This window comes from Silurus meridionalis, chromosome 24 (genome assembly GCF_014805685.1).
Source record: "Silurus meridionalis isolate SWU-2019-XX chromosome 24, ASM1480568v1, whole genome shotgun sequence".
NCBI classification, from domain to species: Eukaryota; Metazoa; Chordata; class Actinopteri; order Siluriformes; family Siluridae; genus Silurus; species Silurus meridionalis.
Window position 1 is genome coordinate 18,415,992 of NC_060907.1, and position 22,067 is coordinate 18,438,058.

The 22,067-nt window shown below is 39.8% G+C and overlaps 1 protein-coding gene across 2 annotated transcripts in view; it reads right to left on the reverse strand.

The window, feature by feature from the left end:
• gpc6a (glypican 6a) overlaps nucleotides 1–22,067 on the reverse strand; it is a 155,976-nt gene that overhangs the window by 20,468 nt on the left and 113,441 nt on the right. Inside the window, exons 5-7 of one of the 2 annotated variants that reach the window (XM_046837832.1) lie at nucleotides 5,568–5,698; nucleotides 5,021–5,158; nucleotides 4,315–4,344 (exon numbers count right to left, since the gene is read on the reverse strand). In XM_046837832.1, coding sequence (XP_046693788.1) covers nucleotides 4,315–4,344; nucleotides 5,021–5,158; nucleotides 5,568–5,698 — 299 coding nt within the window. The remainder of the gene's footprint in view (nucleotides 1–4,314; nucleotides 4,345–5,020; nucleotides 5,159–5,567; nucleotides 5,699–22,067) is intronic. The other variant, XM_046837834.1, reaches the window with a different exon arrangement.

The window sequence follows — 22,067 nt, forward strand, 5'->3', positions numbered from 1 at the left end:
TATCGCGTTCATTTGAGACCTAGTTACTGCTTCACGCTGGGACTTGCGCCATTTTGCAAGTCCGTGACGCCTCTCGGTTCTTAGCGGGACCTTTTTTTAAGCCTCCGTCTCAAATCCACCATGTTTTAATGTCTAGATGAAGTGTTTTCTGTCCAGAACAACCTCCTGTAAAATGTTGCATTCATTCATTAATTCATCGATTTGACTGCATTCTCTCAATCTATTTGTTTAGCCTGAAGTAAAAACACCGAAGTGGAAGTGCTGAAATATGGAGACGCGGACTTATGTGGCGGGTAATAAACCTCGTTTAGTGGGACACATTTGTGGCCGAGAGACCGGCAGTGTGCGAACAGTAAACACTCAGCGAGCATTCCAGCTGTAATTATAATTATACAGCACGGCTCCACTCAGATAAAAACCACTGACCCAAACAGTCAGACCCAAACAGTTCATTGCATTCTGCTTTATAAACCCCGAGTGCTGTTTAACTCCCAAAATGACGGGGGAGCTTTACAAGTGCACTTAGAGCCATGACATTTCAGGGAGTGATCTTTGCACTAAATGAATCGGCACTCAGACTTTCTTTATGTCGCGTCTGCAATCCTAGTTTTGGGCTTCTGGTTTTGCGGCGCTGCAATTGTGCAATCACTTGCGAATTGTACACTAGGGATGTTAAGATTCATCTGTGTAAAAGTTAACAATGGGTTGAAGACAACTGAAAGAATCGTTGGTTTGGGCTGGGATCTATATGTTTTGGGGAAAGGTCTCCCTTTGGCTAAACTCAGTTTAGATTGATTTGGACATGTAATGCCTTGGTTTGGATGGTAGAAGCCTAGATTTTGGATTAGGTTTGGGTAGAATTAGGAACAAAAAATTACTATTTTATTTGCATAAGGAGCCTCTGTTTGGTCAGAGAGTCTGATTAAACACCAGAGTGGTAGAAGAAGGAGAACATTGATTTGGTTTGGGGAAAAAAAATTGTCACATTGGCCAAGGAAGCCTTTGTTTGGGTAGAATAATCTTGTGATTAGACAGGGGCACCTGGGTTTCGTTTGAAGAACCGTCAGTTTAGGTCGAAGCGAGTTCTGTCTAGATTGAAGAAGCCAAGCTCTGATGTATAAAAAAAAAAAAAAAACCTGGTGAGTGGTAAGAGAAGCTTTGGCTTGAGCAGAAAGATCTGAGTTATGCTGGACAACTAGTGGGAGAAGCCATACCTTGGGAAGAAAGGACATAATTATGGTGAAAAGGTGGTGGAAGAAGCTTTGGCCTGAGTGGAAAGACCTCAATTCTGAAGGACAAGTGGTGGGAGAAGCCTTTTCGTGGGTGGAAATGACATAATTATGGTGTAAAAGTGATAAAAAAAAAAAGCTTTGGCTTGAGCGAAAAGGTCTTAGTGATGGTGGACAAGTGGTGGGAGAAGCCATAGCTTTGTTGGAAAGGACATAATTTGATTTGATAGGTGGTTGGAGAAACTTTGGACTGGGCAAAAAGATCTTTAGTTGGGTGCAAAAGAAAACTTTGCTTAAGCAAAATTTAAAAACTGGTGGATGAAATCTTCCTTTGAGCAAAAGCAACCTATTGTAATAGGAGTGTTAAAAAATAAATAAATAAAAAACTTTTGGCAGAAGGATCCTTAGTTTGGGTAGTGAAGCATTTGTTAGAAGAAGCCTTTAGTACTCTCTGCTTGGCTGAACTCTGTTTCAATTTAGAGAAATGCAAACAAAGTCTGGGCCACTAAGTTTCGATTCGGGTCCTAAAAAGCAGCACTTTGGGAAAACAAGCCTTGTTCTGCACCACTGTCCTCAAGTTAGCCTTTTAGCCGGATGAAGTGGTGCGCTAATGCCTACCATTGTCGCTATATAATTCTTTCAGTTTATTGAAGTCAAGTTTCGAACAAGTTTTTCAACCTTTCACAAATGCTGCAATTTTAGTTTTCAATGAGCAATTTATATGTGCACAAACAAGGACTTTTTTATTTATTTTTTTCACCTAGCCTGGGGCTTCACATTATCAGTCAGCAGATACTCCTGCTCCTGTGTATTGGGCGCTCGACAATTCTCAGTCGTTAGGGTAAATCGACAAGGGCGCGTCGAAAAACGGTATTGAAATGCAGACGCGGTCCCAAATCGACCCCCTTGTTCCTTATGTAGTAAAATAACAGTTTTGTGCAATGTCCCTGTGTAGAAATCACTCTAGGGCACTGGAGGGTTGGTCTCGCAGGATTTGGAACACCTCGATTCAGACTCGGGTCATGCACAGCGTGATGAATTGGGTCTGCGCTAAAGGCCCGCGAGGACACGCCTGACAAGCCCGGTCCTGGAAGAATCAATAAACCTCTAATACCGCAGCAGAACGGGTGGAGAATACGCACTCGTGCGCACACACTCGTCTGTCTTTTCTCTCTCTCTCTCTATCTCTCTCTCTCACTTTCTCTCTTCTCTCGAGGATTACTTGCTGCACTGCTGCAAAACACTGTTGGAGTTTGAGCAGTGCGTGATCCGGGATAAAAACACAATCCGATCCGAAACGAGCTCTCGTCTCAAAGCAGCTTGGATTAAAGAATATACATAAATAAAAAAAAGAGAGATTTAGAGTCGGAGTTAGAGAGAGGGATTAGAGTGGCCGGGTCAGGGCTTGATATCCCCATCAAAAAAAGGCAACAAAACAACAACGAAGGCTAGTATATTGCAATCCAATCCCTGTATGGCTTAAAAGTGACCCTTCTCACTTTAATCACGAAAGAACTGTTAAAGCTGCAGTTCAGACAAAATGTGACATTGTCCCTTTACATTCACTCAAGTCTGATGTTATGAAGATTTTCTAGTGTAGGAAGATTTTTCGTATGTCTCAGATTAATTTTTCATATAAGTAACTTAATATCATTTAATTTAATTTCTGCAAAATGAGAATAAAAAAAAAAAGAAATTTTATATTAGATTTTGTCGTCTCCTTCTCCATCTTATTCTTATTATTCTTATTATTGTTTTCTTTTTTTAATTAAAAAAAAAATTATTTTAGGGCTGTAGGTATCGATTATTTTAGTAATCGACTATTCTAGCGATTATTCCGTCGATTAATCGAGTAATTGGATAAGTACTTTTTCTTTATTAAAGAGCAACGCTAAATATACAAGAGAAAATAAGACGGGACTCTTAAAACTAACAAGTCGTTCATTTCTATTTTGAATATTTAATGATTTATTAGTGAAAAAAGAATATTTGTGAAAACTAAACCCATTTAGTGCATTTAATTACCATATGACATCAAAATGCAAATACAAATATAGAATAAAAAAAAATCATAAATACAAATATAAAAAACGATTTTAAATTAATCTTTAATTTTTTTTATTCCATGTATATATAATCTTTTTCCCTCTAATAAACTGTAAAAATTTTTTCATTTTAATTCGCCTATTTTTATTCACTTGTGGTTATTATTATTATTATTATTATTATTATTATTATTATTATTATTATTATAAGTAGTAGTAGTAGATTTAGCTCTTTCTTTCTTTCTTTTTCTTTCTTTCTTTCTTTCTTTCTTTCTTTCTTTCTTTCTTTCTTTCTTTCTTTCTTTTATTATTCATTTATTTAATTAATCATTGTTTATATTATGAACCTTTTTGCTTTTGTACTTTTAATGCAGAATAGTGATAACCAAGCTGAAGTGTACACTAGGTTACACGAGTGTGTTTGATTGGATAAACATCTGGACATTGTAATTAATGTCCTAAAAGAGTGAGTACTGAGTTTCTGTCTCAGGACTGATGTTCCTGGAAAGATCTGACAAACAGAACTGCGTTCCTCTGTAGGTACCATCCATTAGCGTGTTTCTCAGACAGGACCAGGTCGTACTCGGCTCTTATTTACCCCTGTGTAGTGTGTAGGGCACAAGAAAGTGGGCCTTTAGTAAAGTGTGCATTTGAGGAAGTGGCTTACAGGCAGCTGGATGATGACAGATTAATATGTTCAGGTTTAGCTGATCCTTCCTGGATGTACGGCAGCTTTTTAATCATTTTTGCATACGACGTAAGCAAACGGTTTCAATTCATCAAATTGAATCTGTCTCGCTTGACTGTGGCTGTGTTCCAAATGTGAAGAGTTGGCTCTTATAAGGAGTGTACTTAAATATAGTGTCCCTAGAGTTTTATATCATAAAGACCTCAAAAACCCTGAAATGAAAAGAAAAGAAAAGAAAGACAAACTTTCTGAAGTTTAAATGTGTCTAACTATTATACAACTGTGTGTGTGTGTGTGTGTGTGTGTGTGTGTGTGTGTGTGTGTAAAAAGTGTAGGTAGACTGTCAGCTTACGCTGTCCTGCATTGTTCTCCAGACGCTCCTCTGGGAAGCAGTGGGAGAAACAACACACAGAGTGAGACATGTCCATACACACAGACCCACAGAGAGAGACACAGAAACAGACACTGATAGACAGACACAAGAGCTAACAGACAAACTGCCAAGCAAACACACACACACACACAGATGACAAAATCAGTGACAGACAGACACAAGAGATGACAGACTTAGTGACAGACAGCACCAAGAAAGGCAGACTGACAGACAAAGATGCTGACAGACAGACTCAGAGACAGACAGACAGACTCAGAGACAGACAGACAGGCACAGAGGCTGACACAGAGACAGACAGACAGACAGACAGACAGACAGACAGACAGACAGACAGACAGAAAGACAGGCTCAGAGACTGACAGAAAGACAGACTGATTTAGAGACAGACAGATAGACAGACAGACAGACACAGTGGCTGACTCAGAGGCAGACAGACACAGTGGCTGACACAGACTCATAGACAGACAGACAGACACAGAAGCTAACAGAAAGACAGATACTGACAGACTTAGAGACAAACAGTCAAACTCAGACTGAATCAGAGGCAGACAGAATTAGAGACAGACAGGCTTAGAGACAGACAGACTGACTCAGAGACAGACAGACAGACAGACTTAGACACAGACAGATAGACAGACAGACAGACACATTGAGACTTGCTCACCAGTTTATCGATGCCAGTGCTCTCAGTCGGAGGCGAGTCTTCTAGGCTGTATGGTTTGAAGCGAGCATTAAACACCTCGCGTGTGTTCCGACCCGATCCAGAACGAACCGGTTTGGGAGGACCACAGCCGTTAAACACCTTAACGCAACAACAACAACAAGAAAGTCAGTTACCATAGTCACCGTAACAGCCTTCATGTATGTATATTATATGTATGTGTATTGTTGAGGGTCGTGTCCCAAACAACATTACTAAATATTAAGACAAGAATTTACTGCTAACCATAAAAAAAAGTGTCTATGCACCACGGCTACGTCTCAAATCTACAGCACAACTATTAATAGGTTGCTAGGGGCATAATTAGGCAATGACCAGAGTAGCTTGAGTAGTAGCATTGTGGTTTGGGACACAGCCCATAGTCAAACCTGTTGCATAATCAATATTAGTGTTATTAGAAGTCAAAGAGAAACTCTGTGTGTGTGTGTGTGTGTGTGTGTGTGTGTGTGTGTGTGTGTGTGTGTGTGTGTGTGTGTATATATATATATACCTTGGCAGAGATTTGTGTGCTTTTTGCCTGCATGGCCATGATGGCCTCGGAGATCTTGGAGTCAATCGGCTCCATCACGGCCTCGATGTTAAATGGCCCCTTTAACCTATCAGCTACCAGGAGCATGGAGTCTACACACACACACACACACACACACACACACATATATATAAATATTTGCATTTACTGGATGAAGTAGACATCGTTGCAAGAACCTTTAAAATATACAAAAATAGGAAAAGTGAGAGAGATGAGAAAAGTAAAAAAAAAAAAAAGGAAAGCAGCAATAAAACATAAGATAATGAGAGAAAAAGAAGACAGGTGAGTCAGAAGAAAGAAAGAAAGAAAGAAAGAAAGAAAGAAAGAAAGAAAGAAAGAAAGAAAGAAAGAAAGAAAGAACACTAGGTAGAACAAAGATATGATAGGGGAATGGAAAAACAAAGAAAAGAATGAATAAATAAAGAGGTGAAGGAAGTGAAGGTCTGCAGGAAAATGGTAAAGAAGAAAGAGCATTAAAATGATGAACAATGTGAGAAAATACAATGTGAGGAAAATGAAACAGTGGTGTAGAGAGAGAGAGAGAGAGAGAGAGAGAGAGAGATTGTTGAAGAAGGAAAGAAAGAAAGACAGAATGTCAAAGTTTTGACAGTAAAAAAAAATAAAGAATTAACAAGAAGGAAGTAAGGAAGAAAAGAAAGAAAGAAAGAAAGAAAGAAAGAAAGAAAGAAAGAAAGAAAGAAAGAAAGAAAGAAAGAAAGAACAAATGAACAAAAAACATTTTCTGTTGAAAAAAGATCGAATGAACTGAAAAAACGAAAGAGAAGAATCGCCCTTTTTCTCCTTTTTGAACGTGGCGTTTCGGCCCGGGGCTCATTAGTTAGCGCACCCCTGACAGCGTTTTAAATTTCCTGTCCAGACTTGATAGTGTTCATGATCAACATCACACATGTGTACACTTACAGCACAGGCCATGCCCACTCTGTTCTCTATCCTGTCATCCTGCAACCTGTTACTGAGGCCGTAGCTCGTGCGCTTTATGTGTGTTCGTGAATGTGTGTTTGAGCGTATGAGCGAGAAACACGCCCTTCACCCGAATGCGTCCCATCGCGTCTCAGCAGTCGACCGGGCGGAGGGACGCCGCGGCTCTCGCTCAGTTCAGTCGTTAAATCTCTGTTATTAATTTGCGCTCATAGGGAACCTATTACCATGGCCCGAGTGAGACTATCGATCCAAGTGCACTCTGGATGAACGAGGGCGGCATGAAAGTGTTTGATCTTTTCATTTAGGCCCACTCCTGAACGATAGAACCGCCTGCAGGTGTCTCGCTCTTTCATTACAGCCGAGAGAAGAGAAAAAAGAGAGGGAGAGAGAAAGGAAGATTTAAGACTTGATTGTCAATTAGGGCTTTGAAAGAGGAAGTGAAAGAGAGAGTGCTGTTGGAGGGGAGGATCGGGGGGCGAATGGCTGCAGGCGTCAGGCGCAAAATGGAAAAATGAAATAACAGCAAACGCAATTAACGTGGAGAGGTCAGAGAGACTCGGGAGATTTAACGATGGAGGAAAACACATTAGGCTCAATAGCGGCACCTCTCTTGTCTTCAGGGAGATTAAAAAATAATAATAATAATATGTAGAACAAAGTACATAATTTCTGCCCTGGAAATTTCTTTATATAAAACTTGCCCTAGGTGTGTAGGTTAATAGGGATTATTAAATAAAGTTGCCATGACTGACAAAATCCAGCATTTTAGATGGCCGTCACAGTAGACAGTTGCAGAATTATTGGTATATCGGCTTAAAAAAAGTAATGAAAACATTTGTTTTCCAAAAATATGAGACATTTAGAGAAAGCAAAAGTACATTTCCAAATAATTTACCAGATGCAATGTGCCAATAATTCAGACTCATATGTTAAGAAAGAAGAAATGTATCCATATTAATGTATCCATATATCATTTTCTTATAGTTTTTTTCTATTTTTTCAATCCCATCTATACCAAGGGTGCCAATAATTGTGGCTCATTGTCTAGCACCGGCTTTTCCATGTTTTCCTCCCCAGTGGGTGCACACTCAAGAATTTCTGAACTGCTTTCTTTTTCTATCCCTTCCTGATTCTAGTCAAAGCCTCTCCTCCTTTCAAAGAAAGAAAGAAAGAAAGAAAGAAAGTTTCACAGCTGAAAAAAAGCAAGAGCAGAAAGAAAGAATTAACAAAAAACATGAAGAAAGAAAGAAAGAAAGCAAGAAAGAAAGAAAGAGTTAAAAAAAAAACAAATAGAAAGAAAGAAAGAAAGTTTAACAGCTGAAAAAACCAAGAACAGAAAGAAAGAATTAACAAAAAACATACAGAAAGAAAGAAAGAAAGAAAGAAAGAAAGAAAGAAAGAAAGAAAGAAAGAAAGAAAGGACATTTGACAGTTGAAAAACAATTAACAAAAAGAACAGAAAGAACAGAAAGAAAGAAAGAAAGAATGAATGAATTAACAAAAAGAACAAACAAGCACATTTGACAGTTAAAACAAGGAAAGAATTAACATGAAAAAAAACAGAAAGAAAAAAATATGATTTTTTTTCAAGACTCTTTTCTAGCTAATTTAATCCAAATCCAAACCCAAATCCAAACCACGCCCCCTTCTCCCAATTTCAGATCAGTATCATTGCCTTTCAAATCCACCCACAGAGATTTATTTTTCTTTTTTTAATGGATATATTCTAGAGGTGACTCCGGGGTCTTCTTCGGCATTACGGGTTATGAAGAGTAGGCTTCTGTGGTTTCGCCTCATTATCCAAAAATAAACATTAGGATGGATCAGCTGTGTTTGTTCACCCCTAGGTGTGGAGAAGTGTGTAAATGGTGCGAATGGACCGGCGTCCCATCCGAAGGGGGGAATTCTTCCGCCTTGAACCCTGCGGTAATGAGATCCGTGATGTTCACAGTAAAGCGTTTCCTGAAGATGAACGCATTAGCGACTTTTTCCCTGTAGAAACTTTAAACTCCGATGAGTCTGAGAAAGAAGACAAACAAAGGCGTTTTTTTGTTTTTTTATTTGTAATTCTGTGCGTCGGTGCGGAGCGACTGAATCACCGGCGTACCGCAGGGAGGAGAAAACTAGGACACGTTTCTTCATTCTTTACTTTATTTTCAGAAATTGAAACTTCAGCATTCACATTGAACCTTTACTTTTCTGATCCGAGGTGCAGGCGGAGTCTGACGTTTTACCTCCAAATGGAATCTGAAGTGGCTTTTAATATCAGTTCTAACTTGAAGTCGAAAATAGAAAGCACTGAAACACTAAGGGTGCCTATAGGGGAGGAAAAAAGAGGTTTTCTCACACTTTGCTGAGCTCCAGTTTAAACCTTATTTCATGAACAAGGTGAATTGATTGGTGGGAGGAGTTGAGAGTTGGGTGAAATGATTAGTGAGGGAGGTGGGTGAAGGCAGGAGGAATAAATGGCTGTCCCTGGTGAAGTAACAGCAAATAATGGGTAGGTGGAGTCTGCAATAATGTGTGGGTGTAAATAATGGAGTCATTAGTAATTAGTGAATGGGGCATGTGGAGTCACGTGACTGGCTAGAGGCAGAAGTAATTAGTACGGGGAATGGAATCCTGCATTCCTACTGTGTGTGGTGGGAGGAGTCAGCAATTCCTATTAAGTGTGGTGGGTGGGGTCAGCACAAATGTGTGTTGTAGGTGGAGTTAACAGTAATCACTAAGTGTGTTGGGTGGAGTAAACAGTAATTGCTTTGTGTAGTGGGTAGAGTTAGCTATTCTTATTGAGTGTGTTCGGTGGAGTCAGCACAAATCAGTGTTGTAGGTGAAGTAAACAGTAATTAGTAAGTGTAGTGGGTGGAGTTAGCAAGTCTTAGTGAGTGTTGTGGGTGGAGTCAGCACAAATTAGTGTTGTAGCGTAGTGGACATTAATTTATTAGTAAGTGTAGTGGTTGTTGTTAGCAACTGCTAGTGTGTGAAATGGGTGAAGTTAGAAGGTTATTTGTTGTGGTGGTGGGTGGAGCCTAAGTGGATAATAAGTGGTTGTGGTTCGTTAAATTTGAATTAATATCAGTGATTGTCAGTGTAGTTGTGGTGGGTGGGGTCAAAATATATTAGTAGTTAAGGTGGGTGGGGTCAAAAGCAATTAATAGCTGAGAAGTAAAAGGCATTTGAAACCACCTTCACCTAATTAGAGAGCAATCAGCAGGGAACGATAATGAAGTGCCCTTTAATGCATTGTGGGTACATTTTAGATATTGCCCCTGAAGGAATTAAAGCTTAATAACTATGCTTTATACCACACACACACACACTTACATGGGTAAATGTTGGACATTCCGAAAATATCATAAAGAGCACTGACAAATTAGCAGCTTTGCTTCATTTTGTATGAATTTAACAATCTTTTTTTTTATGCGATTTTCTTACATTCGCTCATCCATGGTTCATCCTTTCGTGAACCCTTTTCATCGTTTTACATCCGAACTCCTGCTGCTTCGCCCGTTTCCGTTAAGGATCTGAAACAGCCTGGCCGATAATCCGAGGTGTTGTAAGTGTGACTGGTTTGGAGCGTGCGAGTTAGAAGGATCTTGGAACGCTCGGTGTTTAAAATGCCGCAGTCGGGTGATACAGCGAGTTTAACCACAGGCATGCTGATTGAATGTTTTTCTCCGAGTAAACATTCCGCTTCTATTTATTTCCCCAGAGGAAAAGCCACAGCTGTCATTTTGAGAGTAAAACAATCCGGGACACGTTTCAAAATTTGGAGTGCCGCCTACTCCTACACACTCCAAAGATGTGTACGGATATGACAATAAGGGAGGATTAACACCCTAAAACATAATTATCTATCTACGTACTATGTAACTGACAAAAGTATTAGGACACCTGACATTTACAGACATACATTGTTCCTCCCCGAATTGTCTTCACAAGTTTTGAGGCCCACAATTGTATCAGATGTCTTTGGATGCACTAGCATTAAATCTTTCCTTCACTTGAACTTGGTGATTCAAACCTGCTTCAGCATGATGAGGATGGCCCTGTGGTGAAAGATCTCCTGCTATAGAGCTCCAACCCTATTGAACACCTTTGGGATTAATGTGAACAATGACTGCACCCCAGGCTTCTTCACCTCACCTACAGCAGTACCTGACTTCACTAACGCTTATGTCTCTGAATCTCCACAAAATCTAGTGGAACATCTCCTGAGAAGAGTGGAGGTCAAATAGGGGACTCATTGTGAAAAGAGATGTTCATATGTAAATATTTGGTTTAAAGCATGTGGTTTATATAAGAAGTAAAAGAGTGCACCAGTGCAAGAGTGAGACAGAGAGAGTGAGACACGCGGTGAGGATGAAAGAAAGCGACTGATGGTGTGATGGTGTGAATAAAACACTTTATCAGTCTGCCGCATCTCTGTTGGGGTTTGTACCTGTCAAATCCATCACTGCCGTTGCATGCTCCATCACTCCATCACTCCACAGAGAGAGAGAGAGAGAGAGATGATAGATAGATAGATAGATAGATAGATAGATAGATAGATAGATAGATAGATAGATAGATAGATAGATAGATAGATAGATAGATAGATAGATAGATAGATAGATAGATCGATGGCTCGACCAATCGATTTTGGATAACAAGGAAGTTGGAGTGAGCGAAATGTGCGAGGAAAGCAAATATGGGGAAGATAAAGATGATCCGAAACACCGACAGCGAACAAATGAAGGACTGAATCTTTTATTTTAGATTACTTCGCATCCAGAAAGCATGAAGAAAGAAAGATAAAGACGAGTAACAAGGAAAATAAATACATTACTTAGCAAATAAACACAAATAATTCACTAAGAAAGAAAGGAAAAGGAAAATAAATACAAATAATACAGGCAGATTGATAAAAGAGGGGAAAAAGTAAAAGAGAAAAGTCATTTAAAAAAACAACGATGGAAAAGATTCTTTCTGGATTTATGATGTCTTGTTTATTTACTTTTTTTCACATTGTGAGCAAATTCATCAAATCAAATCTGTCTCATTTTACTTTGGCTGTTTCTTAAATGTGAAGATTTCGCTCTAATAATAGAGTGTACTCCCTGATGGTGCCAATTGGAGTTCAAGTTGTGGTCTTCTTCCTTCTTGTGTCCTTGTTAGCGTTTATTTCACGCTTTCTTTGTTGGTATTTAATAAAAGATAACTGTGTGCAAAAAGGCAAGGTGGTGATCAGGGTACAAACCTGGCTTTCTGCCTGCTAGTCAAGATGTGGGTTCATGTCCCACTTCCTAAATCTTTCTTTAGAGTTATATTCTGGTTTTGATGGGTTAAAAAGAAAGAAAGACCAGCTCTAAACAAGCTTCCCCAGCCTGTCCTCCCTGATATTACAGTGCCTTGCTGATGGTGAGAATCAGGGTTCGAATACTGTTTTTTGCCTGCTGGTTTTGGCATCTTAGCCTGTCCTCCTCGATGGCTCAGTGGGTTAAGGCAGGTGCTGTGCTGTTGGTGGGGTTCAGGGTTTGAGTCCTGCTTTCTGCCTGCCAGTCAAATTCTGGATTTTTTCTTTAGCGTTAAATTTTTGCGTTGATGGTTTGAAAAGAAAGATAGACCTGCTCTCAAGCGTCTTAGCCTGTCCTCCCTGATGACTCAGTGGGTAAAGGTCGGTACTTTGCGGGTGGTGTTGAGCAGGGTTCAAAACCGGCTTTCTGCATGCTAGTCACGATGTGGGTTCTATTCCTCTATCTCTCTTAAAGAAAAGATAAACCTGCTCTAAAGTAACTTTGCAGCCTGCCCTCCACAATGGTTCAGTGGGTTAAGACTGGTGTTTTGCTGTTGGTGGGGTTCATGGTTCAAATCCTGCTTTCTGTGTTTCTGTTTGGTCTCAATTTCTTGAGGATAAACCCCCCAAAAAAAGAAGGTGTGTTGTGGGACTTGATGGCTTTGTGGTATAAGCCTTGCCTCTGAGCTCAGAGGTTGCTGGTTCAAATCTGGCTTGTCCCCACTATTGGTCAGGTATGTAGTGTAGGGCAACCAATAGGTTGGTTGACTGAGTAAAGGCTGTGAAGACCTGCTGCTTCACAGCCCCAGAAAAAGTAAGGGTGATAGTTTTGCATATATTGGGGAAAATCCCCCAAAAAAAAAAAACCGACACTAAGTCTTTTTTGGACTTTTTCGCCTCATAACCCCCTGCTTTCACTTTCTCAGACGCCAGGCGGGGGCAGATGCCCGGATATTGCCCCCCTGCTTCAGGATACACCATCCGATACTGTCCACATCCAACCTTCCACACAGCCATTTCTGGCACCTTCCCAACAACAGTATCCGGAACCTTCCACGCTCTTATCCTTGAGCCCTGGCCGGGGTTTGAACCGGCAACCTCTCAACCCAGAGGTAAAGCTCTTCCAATCGAGCCACAGGATCTCCTGCTAGAAGATGATTTTTAGGACCTTTTATGGTTCTTTTTTAAAACTTTTTAAACAATTTAAAGGAAAGCTAGGTGGTGGGAATCGAACCGGGTGAGTCAGTTTATCAGAGATCACTTCACTAACCACTACACCACCGCAGAAAAGGCTTTGCTTATTGGACTTTTGGCTTGTTTTAGAGCGCTGTTTTTTCTTAGATTATGATGGTAGAGGGTTAAAACTTCTCTTTCCTGTACATTCTCTCAGTAACTGAAAGTCTATGAGAAGTGACTCAGGTACAAGATCCACATCTCCAGGTACAATACCTGCACCACTTATGCATGATTTGCCAGCAACCAATTTTAATGACCTTTTATTGTTCTGTTTTTAAAAACTTAATAATGTTCAATATGAAAGTAGAGGTAAGAATCAAACCAGGTAAGTCTTACATTAGAGACCAAGACATTAACCGCTACACCACCACCGGATGGGGTGCAACAGCTTTGTTTATTGGACTTTTGTCTTCAAGAGTCTAAAAAGAAACAAGAGGTGTTTCTTTTTCTCGATGGTAGAGGATCAGCACTCATCACAACCCGGTAGATTCACTTGGTAGCATTTAGATTAGGCCCTCATCCAGTGTAACCTACAACCAAACAAACGAGGGCTATAGGCCTGGAACAAGTTCACAGTGGCAGATTGCTCCTGCTGGGATTGGAACTTGTGACCTTTTGACACAGACACCAAAGCCTTAACCAGCAAGCCACCACCACCCTATGAGAAATTACTCTGTTGGAAGTGTTAATCCCCAGCGACTCATATTCTCATCTACTAAATGAGCAGTAGTGAGTTCAGGGCTTGCTCAGGTGCCCAAAACTGGCAGCTTGGAGGTTTTAAAATTTTACCTCATAATATTCCCATCAGAAATCCAACATCTTCACACTTAGCTACCCCTTCCTGTTTACTTGATATTTACTTCCTGTATTAACTAGTTCCTTTTTGATTTAGATAACAATAATGCAAATTCCTGTTTTATTTAGTTCCAGTTTGATTTTTTATTTTATTATAATGTTAGTTCCCCTATTGTATATGGAAGTCAGGTGTGTGAGAAGTATGTGAGGGTGGTCTAAAAATTGGATTGTTGAATATTAGATCTCTCACGTCAAAAGCTCTAGCTTTAAACAAAATTATTACCAACCAGGAGTTTAATATAATGTGTTTGACAGAAACATGGATTAAACCGAATGAATATGTAGCATTAAATGAGGCGAGTCCTCCTGGGTATAGTTACATACACCAACTCCGTCTAAATGGCAGAGGAGGTGGAGTAGCAGCTATTTATAATAATAATCTAAACGTCACACAAAAGACTAAACAAAAATGTAAAACATTTGAAGTTCTTTACACCAACATAAAATATTCAGTGTCCGAAAGCAGGTCAAGTCAGTTAATTCCACTAATTATTATTTATAGACCCCCAGGGCCCTATTCTGATTTTCTAATAGAATTTGCAGATTTCATCACAAATTTAGCTACTTCTTTAGACAAAGCATTAATTGTTGGTGACTTTAATATTCATTTTGATAATCAGGAAGACTCCTTAAGAGCAGCAGTTGTGTCCATTCTAGATTCAGTTGGAATTAATCAGAATGTTATAGGACCCACTCATAGTGGTGGACACACTCTCGATTTGTTGTTAACGTTTGGATTAAAAATAAAAAACTTAGTCATAATTCCACAGTCTGAAGCTATTTCAGACCATTATCTAATCTCGTTCAAAATTTGCCTCAGTCATTGCATTTCTACCTCACCACGTTACCGTGTTAAGCGTACTTTCACGTCAGCTACAGCACCGCATTTTATTAATAATCTTCCCGAAATTACGATATTAGATAGATCTCCGTCAGACCCCGCAGAGCTCGACTGGGCCACTGAACATCTAGAAACAACGTTACGTTACACTCTAGATGATGTAGCTCCCCTTAAGACCAAAATGATCAGGGAGAAAAAATTAGCACAGTGGTATAATGATCATACACGCACCTTAAAACAGACCACTCGAAAATTAGAACGTAAATGGCGTCAAACAAAATTAACAGTATTTCAAATAGCATGGAAGGAGAGCCTCTTACACTAAAGAAAATCTCTTAGTGCTGCTAGATCAGCATATTTTTCCACCCTCATAGAAAATACCAAGCATAATCCTAGATTTTTATTCAGCACGGTAGCAAAATTAACAGGAAATAAAAGCACTGCACTAACATGCACACCATCAATAGGTAGTAATGATTTCATGAACTTTTTTAATAATAACATTGAAAACATCAGGCAAGAAATCCAGACGGTTAATATAAATCCAAATTATTTTACAAGTAACCCTGTAGACAGCAGCATAATTATAGCAGACAATCAACTACAAAGCTTCACTCCTATTCATGAGAATGACTTAATTTCATTCATTTCCTCATCAAAATCATCAACCTGCATTCTCGATCCCTTGCCTACTAGTTTCTTTAAACAGATAACTCCAGAGGTAATCAAACCTGTTTTAAAAATAATTAACTCTTCCATTAGCACTGGTTATGTACCTAAATCCTTCAAACTGGCAGTTATCCACCCCCTTATTAAGAAACCTGACCTTGACCCATGTCAGTTATCCAACTACAGACCAATATCAAATCTCCCCTTTATATCCAAAATTCTAGAAAAGGTTGTAGCACAGCAGTTATTCTCACACCTACTTATGAATAACATTTTTGAAATGTATCAGTCAGGATTTCGGCCTCATCATAGCGCAGAGACGGCGCTAGTTAAGGTGGTAAATGACCTGTTATTGGCCTCTGATCAGGGTTTTGTCTCCTTACTTGTTTTGCTCGACCTTAGTGCAGCTTTTGACACCATTGATCACACTATACTGCTTGCTAGACTTGAGAACGTTGTTGGAATAAAGGAACAGCTCTCTCTTGGCTCAGGTCTTATTTGACTGATCGCTATCAGTTTGTTGATGTAAATGGTGAGTTCTCCACACTCTATGAGGTCAAGTTTGGTGTTCCTCAAGGATCTGTCTTAGGCCCTCAGCTTTTCTCTTTATATATGCTGCCTCTTGGTGAAATCATTCATAAACATGGGATTCGCTTCCATTGCTATGCTGATGACACACATCTGTATATTTCAGCAAAGCCAGATGAGCGAGATCAGCTTAACAATGTTGAGAAGTGTATAAAGGACATTAGACAGTGGATGCTTAATAACTTTCTTCTGCTCAACTCAGATAAGACGGAAGTACATTTACTAGGACCACATGCAGCTAGAAGTAAACTTTCTGATTACGTAGCATTTCTGGATGGTGTTTCTGTTTCAGCGTGTACGGCTGTCAAAGACCTTGGTGTGATTATTGACCCGAGTCTTTCCTTTGAGTCTCACGTGAATAATATTACCAGGATCGCCTTCTTTCACCTTAGAAATATTGCTAAAATTAGAAATATGATGTCGTTACAGGATGCAGAAAAACTAGTTCATGCTTTTGTTACTTCTAGATTAGACTACTGTAACGCTTTACTGTCTGGGTGTGCGAGTAAGTGCATAAATAAGCTTCAGTTAGTTCAGAATGCAGCAGCAAGAGTCCTCACTAGATCTAGGAAATATGACCACATCACCCCTGTTTTAATCAGTCTACACTGGCTCCCAATCAAATCTCGCATTGATTATAAAATACTACTACTGACGATAAAGCACTTAACGGTCTCGCACCACAGTATCTGAGTGAACTTCTGTACCAGTATGACCCTCCACGCCTACTTAGATCAAAAGGTGCTGGCTATCTGTTGGTTCCTCAAATAATGAAGACTACATCAGGGGGCAGATCTTTCTCTTATAAAGCCTCACCATTTTGGAACAGCCTTCCAATCAGTGTTCGGGACACAGACACAGTCTCAGTGTTCAAGTCGAGGTTAAAAACGTATTTATTTAGTCAAGCCTTTTATCAGTAGATTTTTCTTAGGTAAAGGCTCAGATCTGGAGGGAACATAGATATAGAGTGTTTGGTGAACTGGTATATTTGTATGCTGTCGCCCCTCACATTCACACGCTCACTCGGGTTTGTTGACGGTGGTGTGGTGGGTCGCCTCTTATCCCAGAGATCCCTCATGTCTGTGTTACCTTCTGGTTCTCCCTTTTAGTTATGCTGCCATAGCGAGTCTTGCCGGAGTCCTAACTGCACAGTGACATTAACTTTCATACACTAATAGGGACACTTAATAATCCATATCCTTCTCTTCCCGTCACTCTCTCTCTCTCTCTCTCTCTCTCTCTCTCTCTCTCTCTCTCTCTCGGTCGAGTTAAACATGCTCCTGAGGCTCCAGTGACCACTGTTCCAGCCCCTCTCCCCTCCGTGGATCTTCACACTTCTGTGCAGCTTGGGACGGTCTCTCATCAACACCTTGGGTGGTTCTATGTAATTCCGGAGTAGAACGGGTGCTTTGAGGACGGATTGGACTGAAGTTGGTGTCGGCGGTCTGCTGCACTGACTCGGGAGTGCAGTTTGCTTCTGATCATCATCACTGTACCCCGCAGCATTGTATATCTGCTTTAAATGGACATTTGGTGCAACCCAGATGAGGATGGGTTCCCTCTTGAGTCTGGTTCCTCTCAAGGTTTCTGCTATCTCGGGGAGTTTTTCCTTGCTACAGTTGCTCATCAGGGACAAACTTACTTACAAAGAACATATTTACGTTTAATCACCACATTATCTGTGTAAAGCTGCTTTGAGACAATGTTCATTGTTAAAAGCGCTATACAAATAGAAATGAATTGAATTGAATTGGTGCAGGACATGTATAAGGACAGTGTGACAGCAGTAAAGTGTGCAGTACTACAGTTCTAAGCCTTTTCCTGTTTGCAGTGGTGATGGACAGGTTGACGGACGAGGTCAGACAGGAGTCTCTGTGTACTAATGATGTTTGTGGATGATATTGTGATTTGTGGTGAGAGTAGGGAGCAGGTTGAAAAGAGACTGGAAAAGTGGAGGTACGTGCTGAAGAGAAGAAGAATGAAATTCAATTGAGTGAATGAGAGGGAGAGCAGTGGAGGGGTGTGGTTGCAGGGAGAAGAGGTGGAGAAGGTGGAGGAGTTCAGGTGCCTGGGTTCAACAGTGCATAGTAATGGAGAGTGTGTTAGAGAAGTGAAGAAAAGAGTGCAGGCAGAGTGGAGAAGAATGGTAGGAGTGATAAGTGATAGAAGGGTATCTGCAAGAGTGAAAGGGAAAATTTATAGGACTGTGGTGAGACCTGAGATGTTGTATGGTTTAGAGACAGTGGCATTGAGTAAAAAATACAGTAGTTGGAGCTGGAGGTAGCAAAGCTGAAGATGTTGAGGTTTTCGCTGGGAGTGACTACGATGGACAGGATTAAAAACAAGTTTATTAGAGGGACAGCACATGTAGGACATTTTGAAGACAAGGTGAGGGAGGTGAGATTGAGATGGTTTGGACATGTGCAGAGGAGGGACATGGGGTATATCAGAAGGAGAATGCTGAGGATGGAAATAGGAAGTCAAAAGAGGAAGTTTATGGATGTGGTGAAGGAAGACATGCAGGTAGTTGGTTTAAAAGAGGCAAATGTAAAGGACAGGGGGGTATGGAGAAGGATGATCCGCTGTAGCGACCCCTAATGGGAGCAGCTGAAAGAAGAAAAAGAAGAAGATAATAGTTAACAAGATTAAAGAGGAACTAGCTAAAATGGGAACTAGCTTAAAAGTGAACAAACTTAAACAGAAAGTAACATTAAGATAGGTACTGTTTTAATTAGTTTACTCTACAGCTCATTTTTGTTTGAGCTAGTCCCTGTTTGTTTTTGTTAACTATAAAGCTAGTTCCAGTTTTTATTGGTTTATTATACAGCTAGTTCCTTTTTTTTTTAAATTAGTTCCTGTTTTAGGTAGTTCATCTTTGATTTGGTTTATTATTAAGTTAGTTCCTGTTCTTGCTATTTCCTGTTTGATTGTGTTAATCATAAACCATGTGTTGTATACCAACCCCCCCGCCCAAAAAAAAAAAATAAATAAATAAATAAAAATAAAAAGTCATAACATTGTGTTTGGTTCAGTAGGATAAATATAAAAAGCTTTCACTCTCTTTCTCCCTCTCTCCTGACTGAGCAGAGGATTTCGATGACAGTCTTCGAGTTGATATTCATCGTTTAAAAGTTCACACATCCTCCATATGTGCAAGGCCCAAACTTGGGCAGTGTTAATCCTGAATCTAAACATAATCTGTCACAATATTTTCACTGTAAAGCATTTCCGTTAGATCTCACACTCACTCACACACACACACACACACACACACACACACACACACACACACACACACACACACAGCATGCGGTTCAGGTGTTTGATATTTAAGACAGAGTCCAGCCTGCACACTGAGACGCAGTTCCACTCGGAGCGCTCGTCTTAAATATTTGAAACAGTCAATCTGGCGTTCGGGGATCCGTGACTTCATGGCCAGCGCTTTTCATTTCGCTGGAATGGAAAGTGGTGACACAGCCGAGTCACAGGCGCTGTGCTTCAAACCTTCTCTACTTCTGCAGCAAAAAAAAAAGGTGTCGCTGCAGACATTTCAGGAGGAGAGTTCTGAACTGATCTTTCTCTTTCAATTCACTTTACTGTACTGTCAAGTGCGGTACACACACCGCAAAAACCCAGACTCTCAATCCATCAATCTATTAATCAACCAAACTATAAGAAATATACAAATAAATACTAGACATTGAACTACAGACACCCCAAGCCCCAAGGCTCATAATCAACCAACCAACCAACTAATCAATCAACCAATCAATCAATCAATCAATCAATGAATCAACCAACCAATCAATAAATTAATCAATTAATCAATCAACCAACCAACCAATCAATTAATCAACCAACCAACCAATCAATCAATAAATTAATAAGATGTCTATGAACATGCATTTATTTACTAAAATGTCAATTGTTTTTTTATATAATATTCTTTCTTTCTTTCTTTCTTTCTTTCTTTCTTTCTTTCTTTCTTTCTTTCTTTCTTTCTTTCTTTCTTTCTTTCTGTACATGGAAAATCTTTCTTTCCTTCTTACTGTTTTCTTCCCTCCCTCCTTCCTTCCTTCCTTTTCTTCTCCTTCTTTCCTTGCATCTTTCATTCCTTTCAATCATTCTTTCCATTTCTTTTCTTTTTTTTTTTTTCCTTGCTGCTTTTATTTATTCCTTCTATATGTTTGATATGTTTTTCCATTATATGATCTTCTTTGTTTCTTTCTTTTTTTATTATGGAACATTTTTTCTTTTCTGATGTTTTCCTTTTTTCCTTCCTTCTTCGCAAAAATCTTCTCTTCTGATCATTTCTGCACCACATCCCACCTTTCTTCTTATTCTCTATTTCTTTTCATTGAATTCCCTATCCTTTACTTGTCTTCGATTGCGTTCACGTCCTTCACGGACCTGGAGTTGTATGCTACCTTTTTGTCTAATTATAATGTTTTTTTTTCTTATTATGAGATAAAAAATAAAAAGTCAGTAATATGTTCATAATCTCCAATGCTGCGGCGTGACCTGCGGGTTTATTCCTGAGAACACTGTTCCAGCACGCTGTTCCTGCTCCTTTGTGTCTTTTCTCATCACTGTCTAAGGATTGACTCTGAAATGTACAGAAAAAAAAATCTCGGCATATCCTCAGTCAGATTTCTGAGCGTAGGAGAAAGAGGACGTCCGTGTCTCCTTGAGTTTGTCTCCTCGTCCTTTGCTTTCGGGGGACAGAAAAAGAAAGCGGTTTGGTGCAGCAATGATGTCAGAGAGCTGTTCATCATCCGAATGCAACACACACACACAAACACACACACACACACACACACACACACACAAACACACACACAGAGTGAAAATCTCTTTATTGCCACAACAGATAAGTACACAGCGTCCGATATCGATCTTCATATCGGTGAGATGGGAGCGTGTAAACCGTCCTGCTGGGTTTTAATTACTTTGCGGTCTAATGGCGCGGACTGATGATGTCACAGGATGTATAATAAGCAATAATTTCCACCCTCGTTCTCCGACTGAAACTCTGGCCCCAGGATCTACGGTGGCCCGTGCACTACTCATTTCTTGAAACACTTCTGCAGATGAGTAATGAAGGAAAGCAGGTGATTAGAGCTGTGTGGAGAGTACTGACTGACGTGGTACATCACCTACGCAGCGTGTAGGACGATCAGAGGCTTCCATTAGAGCCGCACCGTCATTACTGGCTGATTGCGTGTTTATTTTAGTGGACGGAGGCTGGAGAGAAGGAGAAGACCGAGAGAGGGAACACTCGTACAGCCGCATCACTCAACGCTATGACTGCTATTACTCTAAATATTGCTCTTATCGCTCCTAATACTCCTGCTGATCATATTTTTACTCATTTTTATTACTCTTATTATTAATCTTATCACTCATATTACTCCCATTACTCTATCACTGTTATGATCGCTTTTCTCGCTTCTATGACTCCTATTACTCATATGATTTCTCTTTTTATTACTCCCATACTCCTCATATTACATCTATTACTCTAATTATAACTCCAATTAGGACTTTTATTTCTCCTATTACTCTTATTACTCCAATTATTACTTCTATTACTCATATTAGTAATTCTATTCCTCTGATTATTATTCCATTTATCACTCAAATTGCTTTTATTGCTCCTATCACTTATCACTTCTATTACTCTTACTCCAATTATTACTCCTGTTACTCATTATTATTCCTATTACCCCTATTATTGTTTTTATTCTTCCAATAATTACCCCTATAGCTCATTGTTCGTCTTAATATTCCTATTAATCCTCCGTTAACTCCTATTATAACTCTCTTCTTTCTTTTTTGTTATACAATTATTACTCAGCACGTGGTTCCTATTTCTCCTTACTTCCTGCCTCCCGTCGAACGTAACATTTAGCGGCTACGATAAAAGCTTTCTCTCCGGTTACCACGGCAACTAGCCTGCGTCCCAGAGCGCCGCACTACGGCGGCGAATAGTTAAAATAGACCGCCACGCGCAGGTGTAATTACCACAAGAGTTCGACATACTTTCAGCACGCTA